This window comes from Delphinus delphis, chromosome 2 (genome assembly GCF_949987515.2).
Source record: "Delphinus delphis chromosome 2, mDelDel1.2, whole genome shotgun sequence".
NCBI classification, from domain to species: Eukaryota; Metazoa; Chordata; class Mammalia; order Artiodactyla; family Delphinidae; genus Delphinus; species Delphinus delphis.
In genome coordinates, this window is record NC_082684.1 from 66,162,345 (window position 1) to 66,185,198 (window position 22,854).

At 37.9% G+C, this 22,854-nt stretch overlaps 1 protein-coding gene across 1 annotated transcript in view; it reads right to left on the minus strand.

The window, feature by feature from the left end:
* AKAP6 (A-kinase anchoring protein 6) overlaps positions 1-22,854 on the minus strand; it is a 489,206-nt gene that overhangs the window by 208,853 nt on the left and 257,499 nt on the right. Inside the window, exons 6-7 of the mRNA XM_060004702.1 lie at positions 17,548-17,644; positions 16,273-16,436 (exon numbers count right to left, since the gene is read on the minus strand). Of these exons, the coding sequence (XP_059860685.1) occupies positions 16,273-16,436; positions 17,548-17,644 (261 nt within the window). The remainder of the gene's footprint in view (positions 1-16,272; positions 16,437-17,547; positions 17,645-22,854) is intronic.

The window sequence follows — 22,854 nt, forward strand, 5'->3', positions numbered from 1 at the left end:
ATTGATAAAATTATGAAGCACTAAGTAACTAAAATGAAGTAATAGAAACTAAATAGTTGTACAGTGGTACATTCTCTCCTTTACCAGCTTTTGTAACTTTCATTTAACTTAATTGAATTCTCAGACATATTCTATTAAGGGATGATAATCTTATAGAACTTACAGGAAACAGAAAAATAAATACAAAAAGATATACTTTATTGAAATTACACATTTCATTGTCCTCCCTGGGAGCTCAATAACAACTATTTAAATGAAAATTAAAAATTATAGTGTTAGTACAGATGTCACACTTATTAATATATAACTGGTATGTCTAGGATGTCAGTGAGCTAACTAACTCATAAATAACCCTATTTAAAATATCAAGGAAAAAAAATGTCAAGAAAAGGCAAATTTCCAAACACATAGTAGGTTGCTTTGTTTTTCCTTTTTCTTTTTATTATGAAATGCAAAGCTATAAAACATTTTGCATTAAAAAGATACTTCACTTTAGTCTTATATAACTGGTCTAGATTCCATCATATCGATTAAATTTAATCATTGTAATCTACATAACGTCAGAGAATATAGATCAGTTTACAAAACTGGGACTAACAGACTAACAGAATAAGGGACTAACAGAAATAAATAATCTAAAGAATGCCCACATAACTGAAGGACTTTGATTTCTGTTGTAAGTGTTTTGTTTACTGACAAGCATTTTTGAAAGTAGACTTTAAGGGACATATGTTGAGCACTGCAGTGTATAGAACGATTAACAAGAAATAGTTCCCTACCTTCAGACAGCAAACAGCCTGAGGGACATCTTTAATACAAAATTCAAAGACAGAATGTGATATGTGCTATAATTGAGGTACAAATGCTTTAGGAACGTTGAGAAAATTGAGTCATTTGACTTAGATGGGTATTGGGTGAGAGTGAAAAGGACTGAACAGTTAGAGATGGGCAAAGATATAAGGAGCGGAATGAGAAGAGCATAGAAAAAAGGACAAGTTGAGCAGTTCTGGAGGCTAGAAGTAGGCCCATGTTGCAAAGGAAGACAAGAGACTCAAAGGAACAATGCTCAAAAGGAAGGAACTTTATAGGCAGGCAATGGAAAACCACTGAAGCATCCTGCGTAGGTGAGTCACGGTGCAAATGGAAAAGAGGCACAGACAAGAAGGTCAAATTGGGAGGCTAGTTTCAGAACTTCATCCTACGGAACCTGTGAGCTCTGCAGAGGTTGGGGACAGGTAGGGCTATAGAAGGTCCAGGTGGTAGCAAGCAGGGGACAAAGCCTCCAGGTTCTGAGTCAACCAAGAAATTTCACTTTGGTTTGTTTTCTATATTGGGATTATGAATAACATTTATTTTGAATAAAACTATTGGCTAATAATTTATCAATTAAAACCACTAATCAGGATCAAATGTTTTGTTTATAAATTAGGGAGCTGAGGCTCAGAGACTGTTTTATTTGATAACCAAGAAGTCATGAGTGAACACCGATGAGGATAATTTCAATAAAGTGACTGTGGCTAAAGTCATCACGTAGTCGTGGTTTGATGACTTTAATAACCGTTGTTTGATGCTGCTGCTGCTGATTGTATCATTAGTGCAACATCCCCAACCCACTTCCCTTTTAGGAGGAGAAGTGTGCCTATCCTCCCTAATATCCAATTTTCCCATTTACAGGAAGAGAGAGAACTATTGATTGCCTAGGAAAAGTACACACAACAGGAGTTTCAATTTCCAGGTATTCACTGAAAGAAGCTGTTGTAAGACAGCGACTGCTTAAAATGAAAGATTTCCAAAGAAATTCTATCTTCAAACTCTTTTACCTGATTTCCTTTTTGTGCATTAGCCAAAGGAGAATAGTCATTAAGCTTTTTGTGTACAACTGAGACTAAAAGAAATCTGCAGATAACAACAGAAGATGATATTTGTCAAAGGTCTGAAGCAGTAATACAACTGAAAACTACTTCACAATTGGATAAAATACAAAAGTAATTAAAAGGGAAGAAAAAACACTCAGAACATCAAGTTTACCTTTATCCAGTGATATCTTTGTTCACATCACTGTTCTCTTTGTTCTATATTACACAGTTAATAACTCTTAGCCTTCAACCAAAATAAAAAAGGGGGAAAATTTTCAATTACTGATTTACAGTAACAGTTATAAAATTCTCAATTATTCGGAAATGAGATGATTTCATTTCATTCCAAAATGCAACATTATTATTAGCACTATTTAATGATAATTTGAAGAAATACATTTTGTTTTCTGTTGTCATGTTAATCTAATTTATTTGAAAGAAAAAACTCGTGACACAAGAACTTCATGAATGAGAATGGGCCGTGGGGTCCAGAAAGATGCTATTTTATAAATATGTAATTCTCAGAAGAGTTTGCAAAGAGGAGAAACAGTGTGTGACCAGAAAAGGGGGTCAGTATAAAGCACTTGTTATATACAACAGGCCAGGTTCTGTAACCTCTGAGGTCTTAAGTAACGGGAAAAATTCCAACACATTAAGCTGGTCGGCATCGTCCTACAAGAGTCAATTTCACTGATACTATTGAGCCTGCTCAGCATTGGAATCGCAAGTTTACATCATGTGGTTATTAGTTACTTTCAGATAGGAAAGAAATAAAAGCTTTGGGGATGAGGGACTGAAAAGGAGAAAAAATCTGAGACAGACAGAGTTTTTCAAAATTCTACATAATTCAAAAAGCATAGCCCTCAAATTATGGATGAATCTGAGAAGGTTCAGATAAGTACTGAAGGTCAAATATGCTGATGAAACTTTACTAATTTCTTTCTGGTTTCACAACTGGACCAAAAATTCCCATCAGAAAGTATTGGTTTTACCGGTTTTAGCCAGACGGAACTATCCAGTGAAATTCAATATTTCCCCCTATCTATCTAATGACAGCCAGACAAGGCATCAGATGAATGACAGTAGGGAAATACATTTGACCAAGCTGTTTTGGAAAAACGCATGCATGTGTGTTCTATAGAGACTCTGTTCCAGTGAAGTGATCTGGGACATTTTACAAAGCAGACCTCCCCAACCTTAAATTTCCTACAAAGGTCTAGAAGAGTATAAAAGAATATAATAAACTACATTATGTTAGCTAAACCTCATTCATCATTTACTAGAAGGATGTGTATGTACACAGATTATAGTGTACCAAATATAATATGTCAAAGATTAGGCTTTGTTAGAGATTCAAATAGTAGTATGATTTAGTTCTGTCCTTTGAGTTTATGTCAATTTAGAAACCTTTACCTTCTCAGGTTCAATCTCACCTAATCTTGTTAGAGAGCTTTCGAGCAAAGAGTATATATTTCATCAACCAGTGTGCTGGTCAGCTGCTAAGTCACATTAGATGCTTTTAATCTTTTTCAAAGCAACTCAGAATATATTTTTTTCAGCAAGTCTGTTTAAATAGAAACCAAAAAAAACAAAAAACAAAAAACTAACAGCCTATTAAAACAATTAACTAAGTGATTCAAGGAAATACAAAAAAAAAAAGGTAAGTAAATAATATCACACTTCTTCTTTATCATATAAATTACTAGTTATTTGGGGAGAAAGAGGTGAAACAGCTCTTTTAAAGATTGTTTTATTTACAGTAAAAAGCAAGAGGCAAAGGAAATGCAAGAGAACTGTAGAGAGGAAGATCAGATGGTAAGATAGGATTGTGTCATTATTTACACAGCTAAGATAAAAAGATGAGAAGATAAAGGGGAGTGCTGTCTTTAACTTTAATAATAATATTATATCGACCAATTAAAAATTTTTAAATATATACTTTTAGCTCAAATAAAGTTTAAAGCGAGCAAAACAAAGAACTTTAGGATATAGTCGCTGCCCTGAGGACTTTTTAGTCATGGAGTGTAATCACCTTAAAAGTTAACTTACAAAAGGTATAAATGAGAGCTCAAGACAACAACGGAAATGGGTCACAAGGCTGTGTGTGATTAATCACCAAATGTATGGTACAAATAGTAAATACAATATAGTTTAGAAGGAATAGCAATCACCTAGGACTGGAAAGTTGCAGGAAATCTCTATTGAGAAGGTGGGATTTGAATCTCACTCTTGTTCTCCAGTCCCTCCTCACTCTCAACCCTCTCTCTATTCATATAATTGCCTCACTGACTAATCACATTGACTTTGCCTTTGTTCTAAATCCTTTGGCTTCCTTCCCTCTTTACCATTGCTTACCACTCAATATTCTTTCTTTCTCTCCTATCTCATAAGACATACCCTCCCTTCCTGAAATTCACAGCTCCACCTGACTCACTTCCTCTCCAACATCTGAATCATTGTGCCAATTCATCTTCTTTCTCATCCTTCTTGCAACTATCTTCTTCAACCATCCCTTTTTAACTATTCCTATTCTCTAACCTATAAACATGCTAAGGTCACCCCTACCCCATGAAAATTTCCTTTTAACTACATTCCTACTATCCCCTGGTTAACAGCATTCTGGGAGGCAAGAGCTGGGAGTTTCACTATTGAGCATGTATATTCTCACTTAATCCCCAGTTGTAATATGACGTCCTTGCTCTCAGTTACCCTAGACATCCCTCAAGGTTCTATCATACTTCTCCTTCATTCTCACACAATAGGCTTTTCTTGTCAATATCAACTTCCAAGGCTACAGCTATTAAATCTACATGGACTTCCCTATCAAATTATCAGTGGCATTTTTGACAGAATATTAGAACAAAAAAATCTTACAATTTGTATGGAAACACAAAAGACTCCAAATAGCTAAAGCAATACTGAGAAAGAAAAATAGAGCTGGAGGAATCAGGCTCCCTGACTTCAGACTATACTACAAAGCTACAGTAATCAAGACAATATGGTACTGGCACAAAAACAGAAATATAGATCAATGGAACAGGATACAAAGTCCAGAGATAAACCCACACACCTATGGTCACCTAATCTATGACAAAGGTGGCAAGAATATACAATGGAGAAAAGATAGTCTCTTCAATAAGTGGTGCTGAGAAACCTGAACAGCTACATGTAAAAGAATGAAATTAGAACACTCCCTAATACCATACACAAAAATAAACAAAGTGGATTAAAGACCTAAATGTAAGGCTGGATACTATAAAACTCTTGGAGGAAAACATAGGCAGAACACTCTTTGACATAAATCACAGCAAGATCTTTTTTGATTCACCTCCTAGAGTAATGAAAATAAAAACAAAAATGAACAAATGGGACCTAATGAAACTTAAAAGCTTTTGCACAGCAAAGGAAACCATAAACAAAACGAAAAGACAATCCTCAGAATGGGAAAATATTTACAAATGAAGCAACTGACAAGGGATTAATCTCCAAAATATACAAATAGCTTATGCAGCTCAATATCAAAAAAACAAAAAACCCAATCCAAAAATGGGCAGAAGACCTAAATAGACATTTCTCCAAGGAAGACATAGATGGCCAAAAAGCACATGAAAAGATGGTCAACATCACTAATTATTAGAGAAATGCTAATCAAAACTACAGCGAGGTATCAACTCACACCAGTCAGAATGGCCATTATCAAAAAATCTACAAACAACAAATGCTGGAGAGGATGTGGAGAAAAGGGACCCCTCTTACACTGTTGGTGGGAATGGAAATTGGTACAGCCACTATGGAGAACACTATAGAGGTTCCTTAAAAAACTAAAAATAGAACTACCATATGACCCAGCAATCCCACTCCTGGGCATATAGCCAGAGAAAACCATAATTTGAAAAGATACATGCAACCCAGTGTTCATTGCAGCACTATTTACAATAGCCAGGACATGGAAGCAACCTAAATGTCCATCAATAGAGGAATGGATAAAGATGTGGTACATATATACAATGGAATATTACTCAGCCATAAAAAAGAACGAAATAATGTCATTTGCAGCAACATGGATGGACCTACAGATTGTCATACTGAGTGAAGTAAGTCAGACAAGGAAAGACAAAGTAAGTGAGACAAAGAAAGACATCTATATTGCCTATAGATGGAATCTAAAAAAATGGTACAAGTGAACCGATTTACAAAACAGAAATAGAGTCACAGATATGAAAAACAATCTTAAGGTTCCATATCTGTTTTCCACAGATATGGAAAACAAACTTAAGGGGGTAAAGGCAGGGGAGGGATAAATTGGGAAATTGGGATTGACATATACACACTACTATATATAAAATAGATAACTAATAAGAACCTACTGTGCAGCACAGGGAACTCTACTCAATACTCCGTAATGACCTACATGGGAATAGAATCTAAAAAAGAGTGGATATATGTTTATGTATAACTGACTCACTTTGCTGTACACCTGAAACACAACATTGTAAATCAGCTATACTCCAATAAAAATTTTTTTTTTAAAATCTATGTGTACTGTCAAACCTGCAACCTCAGCATTGATCCCTGCTCCAAGCTTCAGGCTTACATTTTCAACTGAGTGTTGCACATAACTACACAGATAATTTTTTGGCTTCTCCCATCTCTAAATCATTGTTCTCAAACTTGCCTGCACTTTGGAATCACCTGCAGAGGTTACAAAATATCTCTGCCCAGGTTATACATCCAGATATTCTTATTAATTAGACATCTGTCCTACCTCAGTTAATAGTAACACCATTCTCCTAACTGTTCATGCTCAATTCCTTTGAATCATCATTAACTATTCCCTCTGACCTCCATTCCCTCAATGCCAAATCCTAATATTTCTTCTATAATATCGCTTCTACTTTTTTCTTTCTATTATCACGGCCACTGCTTGACTTTCGCTGCCTTTAGTTATTATACTAGTTTCCTAATTCATTGTCAGTCCTTCCGCTCTCATCCTACTTTTGCCATCTGTTTTCTGTGGCTAAATCCAATCATTAAAACAGGGGTCCCCAACCCCCGGGCCATGGACCAGTACCAGTCCGTGGCCTGTTAGGAGCCGGGCCACACAGAAGCTTCATCTGCAGCTCCCCATCACTCTCACTACCAACTGAACCCTCGCTCACAGTACTGCCTGAACCATCCCCCCCCCCCCCCTGTCTGTGGAAAAATTGTCTTCCACGAAACCGGTCCCTGGTGCCAAAATGTTGGGGACCGTTGATTAAAAACGCTAAAGGCATACTAACAAAACACAAACTCTTCAGCTGACATTCAGACCTCTCCAGTACATAGCTCAAAGCTTTTCAGGCTTTATTTTCCACTAGGTCCTCATCCCTTCCCATAAACACATGGACACTCTATGTTCAAAAGAGCCAAACTATTCGCTGTTCACCATTCTCTAGATGTCCCTCATATCTTCCTTTTTTCCATGCTTTTTACCATGTTATTTCCTCTACCTGGAACGCTCTCCCTTCAATATCTTCCTACTAACAATTTGTCAGAATATTAGAGACCTCCACAAAAATCCATCTTCTCTTAGAGCAAAGAGCTTTCCCAGGCACAATCAGATTGAAATAATGTCCCTTCCCCCAATTTCCCTATTTCTTATGTTCCTATCTCTTATTATAGTATTCATCACATAGTCTGCCTTAATTTAGAATTATATATGTGTGTGTCTTTCTCTACTGCTGGGCAGTGAGCATGGAGAGGAACAGTGTCCTGTCCAGAGCTATGACATCACAATGTAGTTACGTATTCAATATTTATCGATTTTAAGGATGGATAAGAGCAGTGTAAGTAGAGAGAATGGGAAAAGCCCTGGGCAAAAGCAAAGGGAAAAGGCATTTGGAAGATGGTGAATTAACTAGAACATTAACGAAATGAAACAGTGACATGAATCTTGACTAAGCAGGTGGAGTCCAATGACAGGGTAAGGAATTTGGCCTTTACGCTGTCACATACAGATTTCAAAAAGACTTTGAATAAGCCTGAGTACCTAATATGTGTTTGGAGCCTAAGTTTTTTATCAGTAAAGTAAAAATGACAACAGAAGCTACAACTGCTATACTGTTGGGAAGAATGAACGAGACGATCCAGGTAAAAGGCTTGATACAAACCTAGACCATAGTAAGCCTGCTAACTATGCTAACCCCATTAATAGAGTATGTTAGACACACACACACACAATGGTTATACAATAATGTCTAAGATGTCAAAAATAAAGACAGTTTTTCTGGCTTTGAGTTCCACAGCTAGAGAAAGGAAAGAATAAGATAGAAAGAGCAAGAGACATGAAAGCATTAATGTTCATGAAGCAACTTAGGCAGATGAACTTCACTGGATACATACTTCCTTCTTTTATCTTTCTCTTTCTGTTTCTTCTCTCTCTTTTCTTTCCCTCTCTCTTTTCCTTTGTCTTAGCCTCTTGCTTTAGGCTTCCTTTTTCCCTTTCCCCTTTCTCACACAGAAAGATCCATGGTCTTGCTTAGCCCTGCAGGGGGCAATGCTAAACCAGTGTTGGCCTCTGCAGGCCAGATAAGTACAAAGATGAGAAGTCACCACTCCCACCCAACGCAAAATGGCCTGGAAGCCGCAGTGAGATGGATCCCTGGACTCTGGCCCAGCAGGACCTCTAATCTAGTTAATGTTTGCTGAGAAACGTAAACCTTCATTTTGGCACAGTGGGAGGTAAGACTGGTGATGTTCGGTGAGGCCTGGCGGCAAAGAGCACTACAGTACACTGAAAAAATATCTCTGTCTCTGTTAGCATCAGAACCACATAAATAGCTATATTCCAAGTAATTTCCGAGGAGAAGGAAAAACCAGAATGTGGACATCTCAATGCTTTTTGACCTCACTGGATGGGAGAGATACTCTGGGTGTGAGAACAGTTAAACAAACTTTTGGAGTGTTCAGGGTGTTGAGTGCAGGTGTGTGTACATTTGAAAACTGCTGTTTTATAAGAAGTCCTAGGTGACTCAATAAACACAAGAGCCAGAGCAAAGTAATCCCTTTAGCAGGGCTCTCCCAGCTCAGACGCTCCCCTGCCAGAAACAACACATTCTGGGGAAAAAGTGTAAATCACACACTGAGGTAATTGTTCCACACTTTCAAATAATTTACTTATTAATTTTAAAGTGGTTTTTTGAAGCAATTCTGTATCTTGCCTTCTTTTTTGTGCTTAAATACTTACAGATTTTTAAAAAAATGTTGACCTCCACTATATATCAAAAAGTACCTCTAAGGTGTTCAACTATATATTATCTTCAAAATAGATCAGGCTGAGTTACAAAATGTGAGTTCTGCCAGTAAAAGAGTGTTGCTTTCTGCAGAATGTAACTTTGCTTCTAATACCATGCATCTCTGCAACTCTAGTTGTTACGGATTCAGAGATTAGGCACTCTTTGACTAAATAGGGAAAAAAAAATAGGCTACCTACTCTTGCCAGTGACATTTCCCTGTGTTGATTAGAGACACCAAAGAATTTCACTCCCAGAATCATCCAGCAATGGAAACACAGTACAAAAAATCAAGATAAGCTATGGTTTTATACATCATATAGACCATGATAGGGCTGACCATTAGCTGTCCTTTGACTTAATATATGTTATATCATCTCAATCATTTTTTCAGTCACCTAGTTACAGTGACAGACTACTAAAAAATTTCCTCATCTTGGGCCCACCCACACATCTGATAATATGCAAATTTAAGTGCCTCAAGGAGATTAGAAGAACTATCTTTTATTCGATTCCATCACAAATTTAGTAACCACAACTGATCTTCAAAAAAATAACTCACTTTTGTTTCTGTCTTTCACAAACATTTTTGAAGAAAAGTTGCCCTTCTATTAACAAAAAAAGGACTACTGAAGAATCCACAGTAGAAGAAAGAGCTCTCCTTAGGTACTGCATTTCAGTACTGTTTATATAGTTTAGCAGGAAAGGAACTGGATACTGGCTTTTATGAATAATTCTGCAAGGAAGAGGTGGAATTGGTAATGCATTTACTACTCATTTGCTTGCATCAAGAACTCCATTCCATTTCAATCTGCCAACATCCTAATTAAGATGATCTAAATCTTAGGTGATCTATTATTCTAGATCTAAGATAGCCCAATCTACATTAGACAAGATGTTACACTGTGTGCTTACACTGAGACGATAAGCCCACTGAGCAGAAAAGCGTGTCTTCCCTCATGTCTGACCTGGCACTGGGCAGAGCCCCTCTGTCAGCACTCAATAAATAATGGCCAGGCCTTTGCCTGTTGTCTTTGTTTCTACTACTTTAGGCCCAGTTTAAGCTTATGATATCATTTCTGGTTCCTTTGACAACATATACCTGTGCTCCTTTTTTTTGCATGAGGAAAAGAGAAAAGTATCTTAAGTAATTCTTTATATATGTCAGTGCCAAGTGTATGTGGGACTAACCATATATAAATGCAATTCCCATTCAATATCTTAAAGCTGTTTCTGAAGATCCTATATTAAACAGCATGCAACTACAAAAGCATTTGAGCCAGAAAAGAAAAGAATGCAGAGACAATGCTTTGTCTCACCAATGCTTTGGAAGAATCAGGATCAAATTCCGTTCCAGGATAATAATATCCAGCTGCACTGTTACCCAAGAGATACTATATAACACAGAGAAAATTATCATATAAAGTCCTCCCTGAATCAGCCTCTTTCTCTCCCCTCAGTTAAAGAAAGTTACCCATAACTCATTAGCATAAATACTAGGTTAAGACTTGGGTGTCTGGTAAACAAACAGAAAATATGTGTTAGTATTAGACTTGCCCACTCTTGACATTCAATGAAAGGCTAGGTGGTCAGTGACATACCCAAGTTAGAGTACCCACAAACGTCCCTTCTCAGCCAATATCTGAAACTGTCATTCGTAGGCCTGAGCAAACATATGTAAGAAATGTCCTTAACCTTGTTCTTTTTTTTTTTTAAACATCTTTATTGGAGTATAATTGCTTTACAATGGTGTGTTAGTTTCTGCTTTATAACAAAGTGAAGCAGTTGTTCTTGTGCTATTGTTGAATAGATAACATTGATGACCTTCACAGCCTGATATCCATTTCCAAAGGGATGACAACTTCAATCTAAGAACCTCAAAGAAGCCAGATAAAATAAGCACAACCCTAGAGTTCAAAGCAGCTAAACCCTCTATCTCCTTTCACTAAGGAAGTGAAGATCTTGGTTGGAACCCAGGCTAGGTCACCCTTCTAGTAGCTATAAAGTTCTCTGAATTTACAATAAAGTCTTCAAATATTCTTTATTTTGGAAATGTATATATTTCCTTAAAGAGGACAAAAGAACCATTGTTATGTGCTTTCTATGATGCAAAGTTCGAGATGTCATGTGGGGAAATCCTGGCCTTGATTCTAAGACATCTGTAATGATGGCAAGCTCTATAGGTAAAAAGTAAAAACAGAGGATAAGTACAGTTTAAAGGAGGCAATGTGCAAAATTTAAGAATGCTTTTTTCCTTTCAGGATTTTTGTTTTTTGCCTTGAGAGGTCAAAAAAAGAATGCACCCTTTGTTAGGAGTTAGATATTCACTGTGTTTTGAAATCCCTCCAGCTATACACCATTCATAAGTTTAACAAACTGAGAAAACCTAGTTTAAGGTGATAAACTTTCATCAATCTATCTTAAAATAAAATATATAATTACAAGCATACTTTCAATTCTTGGATATGCATGCCAAAGCTCTATTTCTAGAATTGGTGAATTTTGTTTTCTATTTCCATGTATAAAAGATCTCACAATCCTGGGAAAACACTTTTTTTAAAAATGAAATACAACAAATAAGGTATGCTGCCGAGTCCTGGGGGAGAAGTTTCCCAGAGTCTTTGAATTTCCTCCTATCCTCCTTCTTTACAAGATTTCTAAGACCAAGTCGTTTTCTGCAGTCTCTCAAACAAGGTAAAAAAGAAAAATACCCCCTAGATATATTCCTGAGATTTTCTATTATGCTTCTCAAGTTCCCAGTAGCTTCTGAAGTAAACCTAAGATGAATTCTGGAGTTATTTTTTATTATGTTTTAATTTTAGTTCCTCTTTCAGGACTAAGATGAAATAGATGATCATAACTGCTGTGCTAGGAGATGCATTTCACGGCACAATTCGTACATGACCTGCTCAAGGTCACGTCACAGAAAGAGGGCCGACATGATAGATAAAAAGTTGAATCCAGCTTTCAGTCTTGGTGAACTCCAGGGTTTAAGCTTGCTCTATTTGGTGCAATATGGAAAGAAAAATTTCTGTTTAAACAGGACAGATTAGATACATTCTGTTTAGGGACCTCACTCGGCTTGGATAGTGTCAGTTAGAGACATACGAGGAATTACTGCTCACATCACTGATCATTAAGGGTCATTTTTTGTCACATCGTGAGCCTTGGGTAGATTGCGGCAAGCTGGCCTAATCGTGGCCCAGAAGATCCCAGGTCTGTTCTCTGTGCCCATCAACTTCACCCAGGCAGAAATCCTTCCCTCCACCCTCCACTTAGAACATCAACCCCCCTGCAAGTCTCTCCTTGATACTCCCACTTGGGGGTAGTTATTTCCTTCTCCTTGTGCTCATAGAACTTTGTACCTACCTCTACTAGAGTATTTGTCAGATTCTATTAGAATTATTTGTCTGTTGTCTCCACCACTAGAGTATGAAGTCTTGCACATTTACCCTCATCTCAGACTTACTATATGCCAGGCACCCCTTAATCTGCATCACAGTTCCTTGAGGTGGATGTTAGCATTGCCTCCGTCATACAAATGAGGGAGTTGAGGCACAGAGAAGTTAAGTCATTGCTAGTTAAGTGTCAGGAGTTGAGCTCAGACAGTCTGACTTCATAGTCTGAGCCCCTCCTGTTATTCCTCGTGCTTGCCCAAGGGACTAAGGAAGGCAGTTCATAAACATTAAGCAAACAGAAGGAATGACCATTCTGATTTCTCCTCAGTTTCCTAAGCTTAAATTTAGAAATATATTTTCTTTGTCTTAAGTTGATTTCACCTTCACCCTTGACCATGGATGAGTTCATCTGTCCTAAGAAAATTCAACCCAAACTGGGGAAGAGAGAACTAGCTGGGAGGCAAAGGCCTGGGGTGTGGCCAGCTCTGTCACATCCAAGTCTTAGACTCTCACACCTCCCTCAGGTTCTACATCTGTAGACGCCCACAGAAGCCTCTCCTCGTAGCCGCTTTTAGATGCACCACACTGTGCACATAGCGTGACATGAAAATGCTTTGGAATAGTAATACTATTAACCGGAAAAACTACTTATGCTATTCTTTGTAGACTGATGTGACTCAAGAAAGACATTTTCACTTGGGAGATGATTCAAATAGAGAGGGTTTTCGTTGCTGTTGTTGTTTTGTTTTGTTTAGAACTGAGACACCCAAATCATTAAGAATCAGATGTATCTATTTTTCCTCCTAATATCTAAATTCACATCTCAAGTCCCTTCAGATCAATGGCATATATTCTACCTTTTAAATCACTTTGTAATTCTTGCATTTTATATATATTCTTTATTTTTCTGGTTAAAATAATTCTTACTCATTGTAGAGACTTAGAAAATTCAAAGATATTTTAAAATATATAACTGCATCTTATAGGTCTCTTCCAATGTTTAAAAATTCTCTTCTAAAACATTATTTTTAATGGTTATGTAACCTTTCATTAGGATAAGATGTACCATAATTTAATTAAACAGCCCCTGTTTTAAACATTTTGGTTGATACCAATTGTTTGGTATTGTAAGTAACAACAGGACAGACATTCTTTCACATTGTGTGAGGATCCCCGTTATGTGAGGATCGTATAGCACCGTAGGAAAAGGGTCTTCTTAGAGCCTATGACAGCGGTTTTCTGGGAGCTTGTGGAATGCAGATTCTGGGGCCCTTCCCAGGAGACTGACTCATTTGAGGCGGGGCCTGGGGAAGGTGGTCCTCTTTTTGAGAAATGTTGACATTGCCTCTCATTTAATAATACTTTCTCCCCATTTGGCTCAGTTATCCTCTTTACTTCATCTCAGCATCTCCCGACAAAATGAGCTCATTTAAAAGTGTCCAGTTCAAACTGGCCCTGGTGAATAGAGCCACTCGTTTTCAACACAGGTCTTCTATTAACGCAGGTGATTGCACCATCTCTGCAGCTCCACTTTGGTGCCTCCCCACCCTCACCCAGACTCACCGCACTCACCCACCCACGCTCCACACCAAAGCCAAGGACAGGTTTTTAGGCTGCGAATCAATGCTGTCGTTTCCCTGCTCACTCCCAAACCCTCCCCTTTGTGCCCACAGCCACTCAGCCTCCCTTGCACACTCCCCACCTCCCCTCTAGCTGCGCAGCCTGCTCACAGAATGCCACTTCCTCAAAGAAGCGCTCCCTGATGCCCTGATCTAAATCGCTTCTCCCAGTCCAACCTCTGGTTGCTTCCTTTTCTTTTCTTTCACAGCCCATCATGGTTTCTAAAAGCATGCTTGTTAGATTTAAGTCTGTCACCCCACTTCACCACAAGCTCCGTGAGACAGGTACTGAGGCTGATTGTTCACCACCATGCCCCACCTTGAGCAGTGCCAGTAACAGGCAGTGCTCTAGGTGGTGTTGAAAATGGGCTCGGGGGCCAAAGGACTCAGATTCAAATCCTAGCTCTGCTACCTACTACCTGTGTGACCTTCAGCCAGTTCCTTAACTTCTCTGTGCCTCCATTTTTTCCATTGGAAATTAGAATAGGACTGCCTTATTTATAAGGTTTAAATAGTTTGTTGTGAGAATTAAATGAGAGAATACACAGAAATACTGTAGAACAGTGTCTGACATGTGGAATGCATCCAATACAGGATAGCTTTTAAAAAGTAAGCACTCAGTTTATTTTTGTTAAATAAATAAAACACAACAAAGTTTTTAGTCGTGTCCTTCCTCATCATCACTGCCTCCTATCCCAGCCAAAGTATTAGCCCAATCAACTTCTTCCTGCAGTCTGCTCCTTGAAAGGGCTCCACTTCTGCCCTGAGAAGTCTGCTGAAGACACTCTCCATTCCCTATGATTAGTTCCAGCTTTGATCCTTTCATCACGTCACTTCCTAAAATATGTGTGCATGTGCCAAGCCACCTCTCTTCCTTCCTTCAAGTATTTTCTGAAATGTGACCTCCTCCATGGAACCTTCTTTAAAGGGAACTGAGCTCATCATTCCATCCTCTGTTTCCAACAAATAAGTTCAAGGTTGTTGTTCGAGATTCCAAAGCTATAAACCACCTAAGTTTTTCACTGGCTGCGTGGCCTCACCACTGCAGGGCAGATTGGGTTTCTCCTTGTCTGCACTTGAGAATGTGAGGCTCAGAGGGCAGAGGGTTTGCTTAACTTGCTCTGTATACATTTAGCCCAATGCCAATCCACATGGGGACTGAATAAATGTGACTTGATGATGATTTAATTCCTTTGTCCATGCCAGGAATAGAAGCCATGAACTCTTAAATCTGTTCCCCCCATGTTACAGTATGTTTCCATGCTTAGTCTATTATGAGACTGGTTTTCTGCATCAACTTTCACAAAAGAACAAATACAAAAGAAAAGAGAGATTGCAAGAAAATATCAAATTAATAAAATTATCTTCTACTTCATGAGTCCATTATCTTCTACGTCATGAGCCCAAAGATACCTTTAGAACAGTGGTGCACTGTATCAGAAGGCGCCTCATTCAAAATTTAACTGCATACGCTTTACGGATTATTTTGTAAATCTAAAGCAGATAACCAAAACATGTCAATATTCATTCTTAAAGTACTTGTATTCGGTGCATGCACCATTGTGGAGAACTTACACTCAGAGCAAAAAGATTTTTAGCAAAGCATATGACCTTCTTCTCACTACAATGACCATCCCCTAATTAGGCAATGCATCTGATAGTCATTAACAGGAATGAGATAATGAATCACTTTCTCTCTTCTTTGTTAATTTGCTGTAACCAAGCGGCTAATGGATGTCAGAGCTGAGTGATTGCACTGATTATAGTGATTTATAGTTGCAACAAAACAATTTAAAACCATTCGGATTATTCATGTTAAAGATGCTTTATGTTTTGTTTACTAAATGTTTTATGTCCCCCTTTCTCCTACCCCTAAAGTACTTTCCCCCTCCTACTCTGCCACTTTTCACAAAAAGACCCCTTCCTGGAAAACTTGAAAGTTGTAGGCTTTTTTATTGTTTTAAACTTAACCATTTCATTTTGTTTATACACACCTATACAGAGAGAGATATATAAAGTTTACCCAGTAAAAACGAAAAGCCTTACGAGTAGAAAGAAAACTTCAGTGGTGCCTAGTTCAAAAGAAGACAGAAGTAAGAGGAAATAAGACAAACTTCAAGCCACTTACCTTGGGGCTTCCCGTCCCTTCCTCACCCTCCACAGACACATCAGTAGCCAGAATCGCAGCTTTGATGGTATCCAGAGCCCTGAGAATCCAGCTGTGTTGCCGTTTGATTTGCCTCTGTAGCTCCTTCCATTGACTTGCTATCATCCGCAGCATGTCCTTTAGTCCTTCTCCAAAAGGAGGGGAAAGCACAAGTTACGAACTCAACTGCACTTTTACCCATTATTCATTTAGCAAATTAGGTGGATATTTCTAACAATAAACATAATTTTAAGCAACCATTACCATCACCTGCCACTCAGAACAGAGGTTGGGGATTTCTGACTTGACAGAAGGCATAAGGACACAAAAATGGGATGACCACGTAGATGCACGGTTTGGAATCGACTTAGATTTAATATATTGACTAAAGAAATGTATATGGAACAAAAAATCACGATACATAAAAATTATTAACACCACAGCTTCACATTCCAAATAAAAGGCCCTGTGTGTATCTGTGTGGAGACTTTATAATGATCAGAAAATGTATGGAAATAGGTAAAGTTAATTCAACCCGAACTATAGTAAATGGGCCAGATTTAAGACAGCAGTCTTTAGTATTACCACATCAGATTAATGCTGCTCTTTTCTTATTTAGCTGTGGTAAGCTCAAAACAAGTGCCAAACTGTAATTCATCCTGTCTTATGGTCTTTTACTACCAGGATAAGTATAACCAAATGACAAAACTATTTCTTATTTATAATCTGTTCCTCATAAATACATTAATACTGGAGTAAGAATTGGTCTAAGGCCAAAACTCTGCTAATGCAATGACCAGCAAAGAACATGCAAAACGTTCATGTGTGTGAATTGGCAGGGAAATAATCAGGTATCTCTAGACTGCCTGCCTTATATCTGTAACGATATCTATAAGTACCTGAATGCATGTGCATTATAACTATAGGCACAATTCTCCTTCATTATCTTAATGTTATTTCCAGAGCACCTACATCAAAAAGCATGTCAGTGAAGTTTTCAGGAATGTGATTTCAATTGAAACTCAGGCGAACACCAAGCCCCGAATGAACAGACCATTTGGAGGCAGTATTTCATCTTACAAGTATCACAGCATTGTGTGCAGTATATGAAACATTTATAAATCTTGAAGGTCAATCTGATAATGTAAATATTAATAATACATAAGGAAGTGAATATATGCAGTAATTTACAGCAATGCTTCTTCATTCTTAATAGTCTGGAGACATAAAGACTTGCAATATTTCAGGAGGATTTACCTGCTTTGTGAGATGCAATAAGCTCGAGAAGTTGGAGTCCTTCCTCCTCCACAGCTTCCTTGAGAGCACAATGACTGTCTACATTCAACTTAAAACTCTGCAAGGAAAGATACGAGCATCAAAGTCTGGCAAGGCAGTTAAAACATCCATACAAAATTACTTGCTACTTTTTATCAAGAGCCACACAGTCCAATTTACTCAATAGACAAACTAATTGGCAATACTAAAAGCTATTGATATTTGGGATCTGGGCTCAGAATGTTTCCATTAGGTTAGCAGAGTGCATCTGTTTGGAAACAGCTGACAAATCTAGAAATTCATTAGGTTTTTATGAAAAGTCACATCCCGTGGGCTATATCAAGAGTAGCAGTGTTCTATAAAATATACTGAATTTCTACCAGCACATATGAGCTCATTTCGTCACTTTTTAGAAATGTTACTGATAGCACTATTTATGAAACCATAAAAAAATTGGCAACATAAATTATATTAGCCTTATGTGCACATATATAAATCCATTAATATAGTGGGGTTTGATTCAGCTGTTTCTCAGATATCACACAAACCACAGGATATTGAGGTGGATTCAGGTGCTGTAGTGAGGAGTCCAATGGTTTTCAAATGTTTGAATTTTAAGTTTATTCCTTACAATATGACATTGAGTTATAAATGAATATGTCGAGTACATCAGGGGCATTTTTCGCTCATGATAGTCATCCAAAAGACAAAGACCGTTATGGATGAATTCCAACTCAGAGCCATTTCTTTCAGGAAGCCTTCCTTAATGCCTTACACAGAATTAATTACTCCCCTCTCTCGGCTTCCTCTGCTCCTTATACCTGCTTCTATTGTAGAATTTATCATACTGAATTCTGCTTTATTCCTATACTTGCCTACCAAACTATAAGCAAGAAAGAACTACAATTGAAAGAATCGCCAGCTTCACATTTATTTCCAACTCATGTCACATACGAGGTGTTCAATAAATGTTTGCAGGAATAGTGGATATCTGCTGAACTGGATCAATAGGACTCTCTCAAGGGGAAGGTTTCCATTTAAATATTTCAAGAAACACAGATGGTTTTCCAAAGATTTTTCCGTCTCTGGAATGTTATAAGGTGTTCCAAACACAGGAGGTCCAATGGAGAGTAATCATAGTGACCAATCTGTTGAATCAATGGTTAGTCTTCAGGGTGAAAATCCATTCCTCGACTTGACTAATTTGAAAAAGTATGGATTTTGAAAGACTATGTTCCACATTTCGGCTTCTCCGTAATAGGGCTCCAAAGTATACAATATACTTTGCTCTCACTAAACACTCACTGAGCAATGGCTGCAGGTACTACACACTGAACTTAGTATTAAGAATATTTGACAGAAATTCGAGATGATAGTCTCAGTTGGAATGTAATTTGGATGAAAGAGGTTAAACAACCATAACTTATGAAATTAGATATTAATTTTTCCATTCTTTCACTCATTCATTCATTCAGAAACCATGTATTATGCCTATTCTGTACACTGGACAGGGTAATAGCAATTTAAGGGGTATAAGGCATGGCCCCTGCACATCAAAGGGCATCCTCCATCACCTTGGATGTTCACTGGTGAGTCTTTTTCTTAGTGGAAAAAAGGGGTCTTTTAAAGCTCAAAAGAAAAAGCACAACAGTCAAAATAAGCTGAAAATGAAGGAGATAGGGACAGGCAGATCAGAACTTGAAGTATAAAGATAAGAATCTTGACTAAAAAAAATGACTCCAAAATGATGAATCATTTCATCTTACTAGAAGCATAAGAACAGTAAAGTTTCAGCATAATATGGCAGAAAGAGACTTGCTGGTTTCCCCAAGGGTTGTTCACTATTTCTTGTATTGCCCTCTTTCAGCTGCAGGTATTTGGTTGAATAAAATAAAGTATGACAATATATCAGAAGCCTGATGCTTCTGGTCAATCCAAACGATATAATAGCTATTAAAAATTAAATAATTATTATTTATAGCCAAAACACGACTGTAATTTACTTTTTGCCACTGCAGTGGAAATCATCAACTCTGAAGGAATGCCATGCAGATTGAGGTACATGTTTGTGTTTCAGGGAGAAGGGACATGGAAGAGAAAAATACTTGAGATCAACCCGAGAATGCCAACATTGAGGAAGAAATCTATTCTAGAGATTTCCTCATAACTGTAAAATTAGCCTAGTATTCTCTGTTTACTTACAACAGACTAGTGCTGAATAGTTGGTAATCATGAGCTTCCAAAGACGTGCATCAGGCCTATGTCTCAGCAAAAGAGAACCTTAGGACCTGTGGGTAGGTTGGACAATTTGACATAATTGAAGCCAATAGCATAGAATAGATGCAGCTGGATCTGGTTCTGCCTCAAGATAATGTGGAAGCATTTGATTAGGACATTGGAAAAGATGAAGTATTCATTATTAAAAAAAGATAAGCTTTATGCTATAGGAAAGAACCATTTAATATAACTATTACCCAAATGGTACAATATTGCTTAATTTTCAGATGCATCCATTAACCATTAATAATATCAAGTAAGGAATTCACAATGGGCCTCTGAGAAGGCAGGCAAGCAGGCACATTAACAACATTGTCAATGAAATTTCTGGCTGCTAAAGGATTCTGTAATAAACTGTCCCCATTCTGCCCCCACTTCTTCCCTAAGGAAGGAAGCTTAGGCGAAAGAGTTTTTTCTTTTCTTTTCTTTTTTTTTGAACTTGATACCTGGACACATCTCCATTCTTGTGCTACTAACATGTTTCCTCAGCAATACCTTATGGTATATAGTCCCTTTGCAACATCCATAGCACTCCCTGAAAATGCAGGGCATTCTCTGCAGATTTAATTTACGGCAACAACATGGCCATAGACAGGTACCACAGACCTACATCATTGACGATTATGTGAAATTCCATAAATATGAGTAACCTGGGACCTGTGAGACACCCCATCTTTTTCGTGTCTTTACAGCAGCATGAAACTGAACATCTAGATGAGAATAACTAAGGAAATGAAAAATACAGTGGCTGAGACAAAGGACTAGATTATCAAAAAGATGATACTTCACAGGTTGACCAATGGGTATTCCTAGCCTCACCAGCATCTATAGATATGGGTACATTACTCCTTGTCAGGATCCAAATTCAGGTAAGCACACTGATTGTACTTTAATCATGATCACACCTTACTAAGTAGATAAAAATCTACATCTTATCCTATTCCATTCAAATTTCTGAAGATCCCAGTTTGATGGAAGTATGGAGATCATGTGGATATGAAATGAAACCAAGGAAATGTACACCTTGATGCACAAAACTATGACAAACATGAAGATAGCTACTCATGAGGGATCATAAGAATTGATATGAATCTCCTGGTACAGGAAATAGTGGGAAAGACCATAATCATATTCAGAAGCTTAAAGATCCAAAATGTCTAGGTTTTAGCAGAATCACATCATGAACATAGACTTTCTGCCATCCCCATGGAATACTGTTAGTGTCTGCCAGGTCCACTGAGGTCCATGAATTTTATAATGTTTGTGAACAGAGAGGCCAAAAAGAGTTACTGCATCTCTCCCGACATAATATATGCTTTTAAAAAAAGCATAAATTAATACAACAGATATTTATTGAGCAGTCTCTGCCAGGCCTATAGACACAAAAATTAACAATACCCAATTCCAGCACACACCACTTATAGTCTGTTGGGTAAAACAGATCAAAAGCAAGTAGCCTTATATGACCCAGCACAGAATAAATATGTAATTGGGGTTTGATGTATAACAGAGAGTGGCAGGGCCTTAAACTGAACAGTGATATGCATGCCCAATGAGATTTAACTTTTTTTAATTAAAGTATCATGCAGGCCAAGTAAAAATAAGATTGTAGGCTATATTCCGTATGAGTGTGATAGTGCTAGATAGGTGCTGTGGGAGCTCAAGCTGGGAACCAGGTTCTGCAGAGGCTGGCACGGGGCTTGGGAAGAAAGGATTGATTTGCATGAAGGGCTGGAGACACGCTTTACTGCAGCAGGAATAGAGGAGCCAGAAGCAGCTTGGTATGGCTGGGACAAGGTGGAAGCAGGGGATGTGGGAGCTGCAGCTACACATGGCATTTTACTCCAAGAGCCATAAGAGTCATGGAAGAAGAGGTCAACAACACGGGAGGGTGACCGGTACAGTTCTGTGTTCTAGAAACATCTTTCTGGCTTTTATACAGAGTTGACTTTAGACGGGCAGACAAGGAGGCCGTTTAGGAGGCTGCTATGGTAATGGAGGCCAGATGTTTCTGTATGCTCATATTTTTTTTAAATTAAAAAAAGGTATGTTTTTTCTTCTAAATGAATGGAAGAAGGAAAAATGGAGAAAATCTTCTGTCTTTTTAAGTTTTTCTCAGTGCGTGAGAACAGCATGTGTCAGATTTTAGTTCTTTGGCTGTTCTGATGATAAATACCAGAGGTTTATTAGTCAGGAGTCTCCAAATGTGAAAGACATATTGAACTGATGAACTTTTACTCCCACTGTCATTTTAAAGAGATGCTATATATGCTGATGAATAAGACACTTGATGACACATTTTCTTCACACAAAAGATTTTTACTACCCTAAGAAAATGAAAACTTGCTTTTTCACAAGGGCAGGAGGAGGAACGTGTGTTCAGTCAGAAAAGCAGAGGCTTGAAAAGTCACCTGCTATCTGCCTTAGGCCGTCTCCACCCGGGCTCCATCTGAGCTGTGCCCAGAACCATCCTGCATTCCCAGAGGGGCTCTTGGTGGGGAAGAAAGTCATGATCCGCTGTGCACAGCCTGGCAGTTTCTCTCCTGCTCTGCCCAATGCCATCCATAGAGGATGGTCAGATGGTCCTCAAAATAGAAAATATACCTTCCAAATGCCACATGTGCCAAAAATGGAAAGATTTTCATGAGTAAATATTTTTGTTTAAGAACCTCCGAAAAACTTGATAAGACATTATACAGCCATTAAAATGAAGACTACGAAATCACATGAAAAATAGGTAGAACACATTACAAGCCAAAAAATGAAAGTTCAAATTGTATCCATGATTAAACTGTAACTATGTAAATGGATAGTCCCAGTGTGTAGAAAAAGACTATAGGGAAATGCAACAAAATGTTAACACCACTTGTGCAGGGTAGGACTTAGAGTTAACATAGCCTGGTCTTATGGAATGAATTCTCAGGGCTTTAGTTTTCTGAAACACAAAATGACAAGTAATATTATCTAACTTCCAAGTTGTAAGAATTAGAGACAATGGTTGTAAAGCATTGA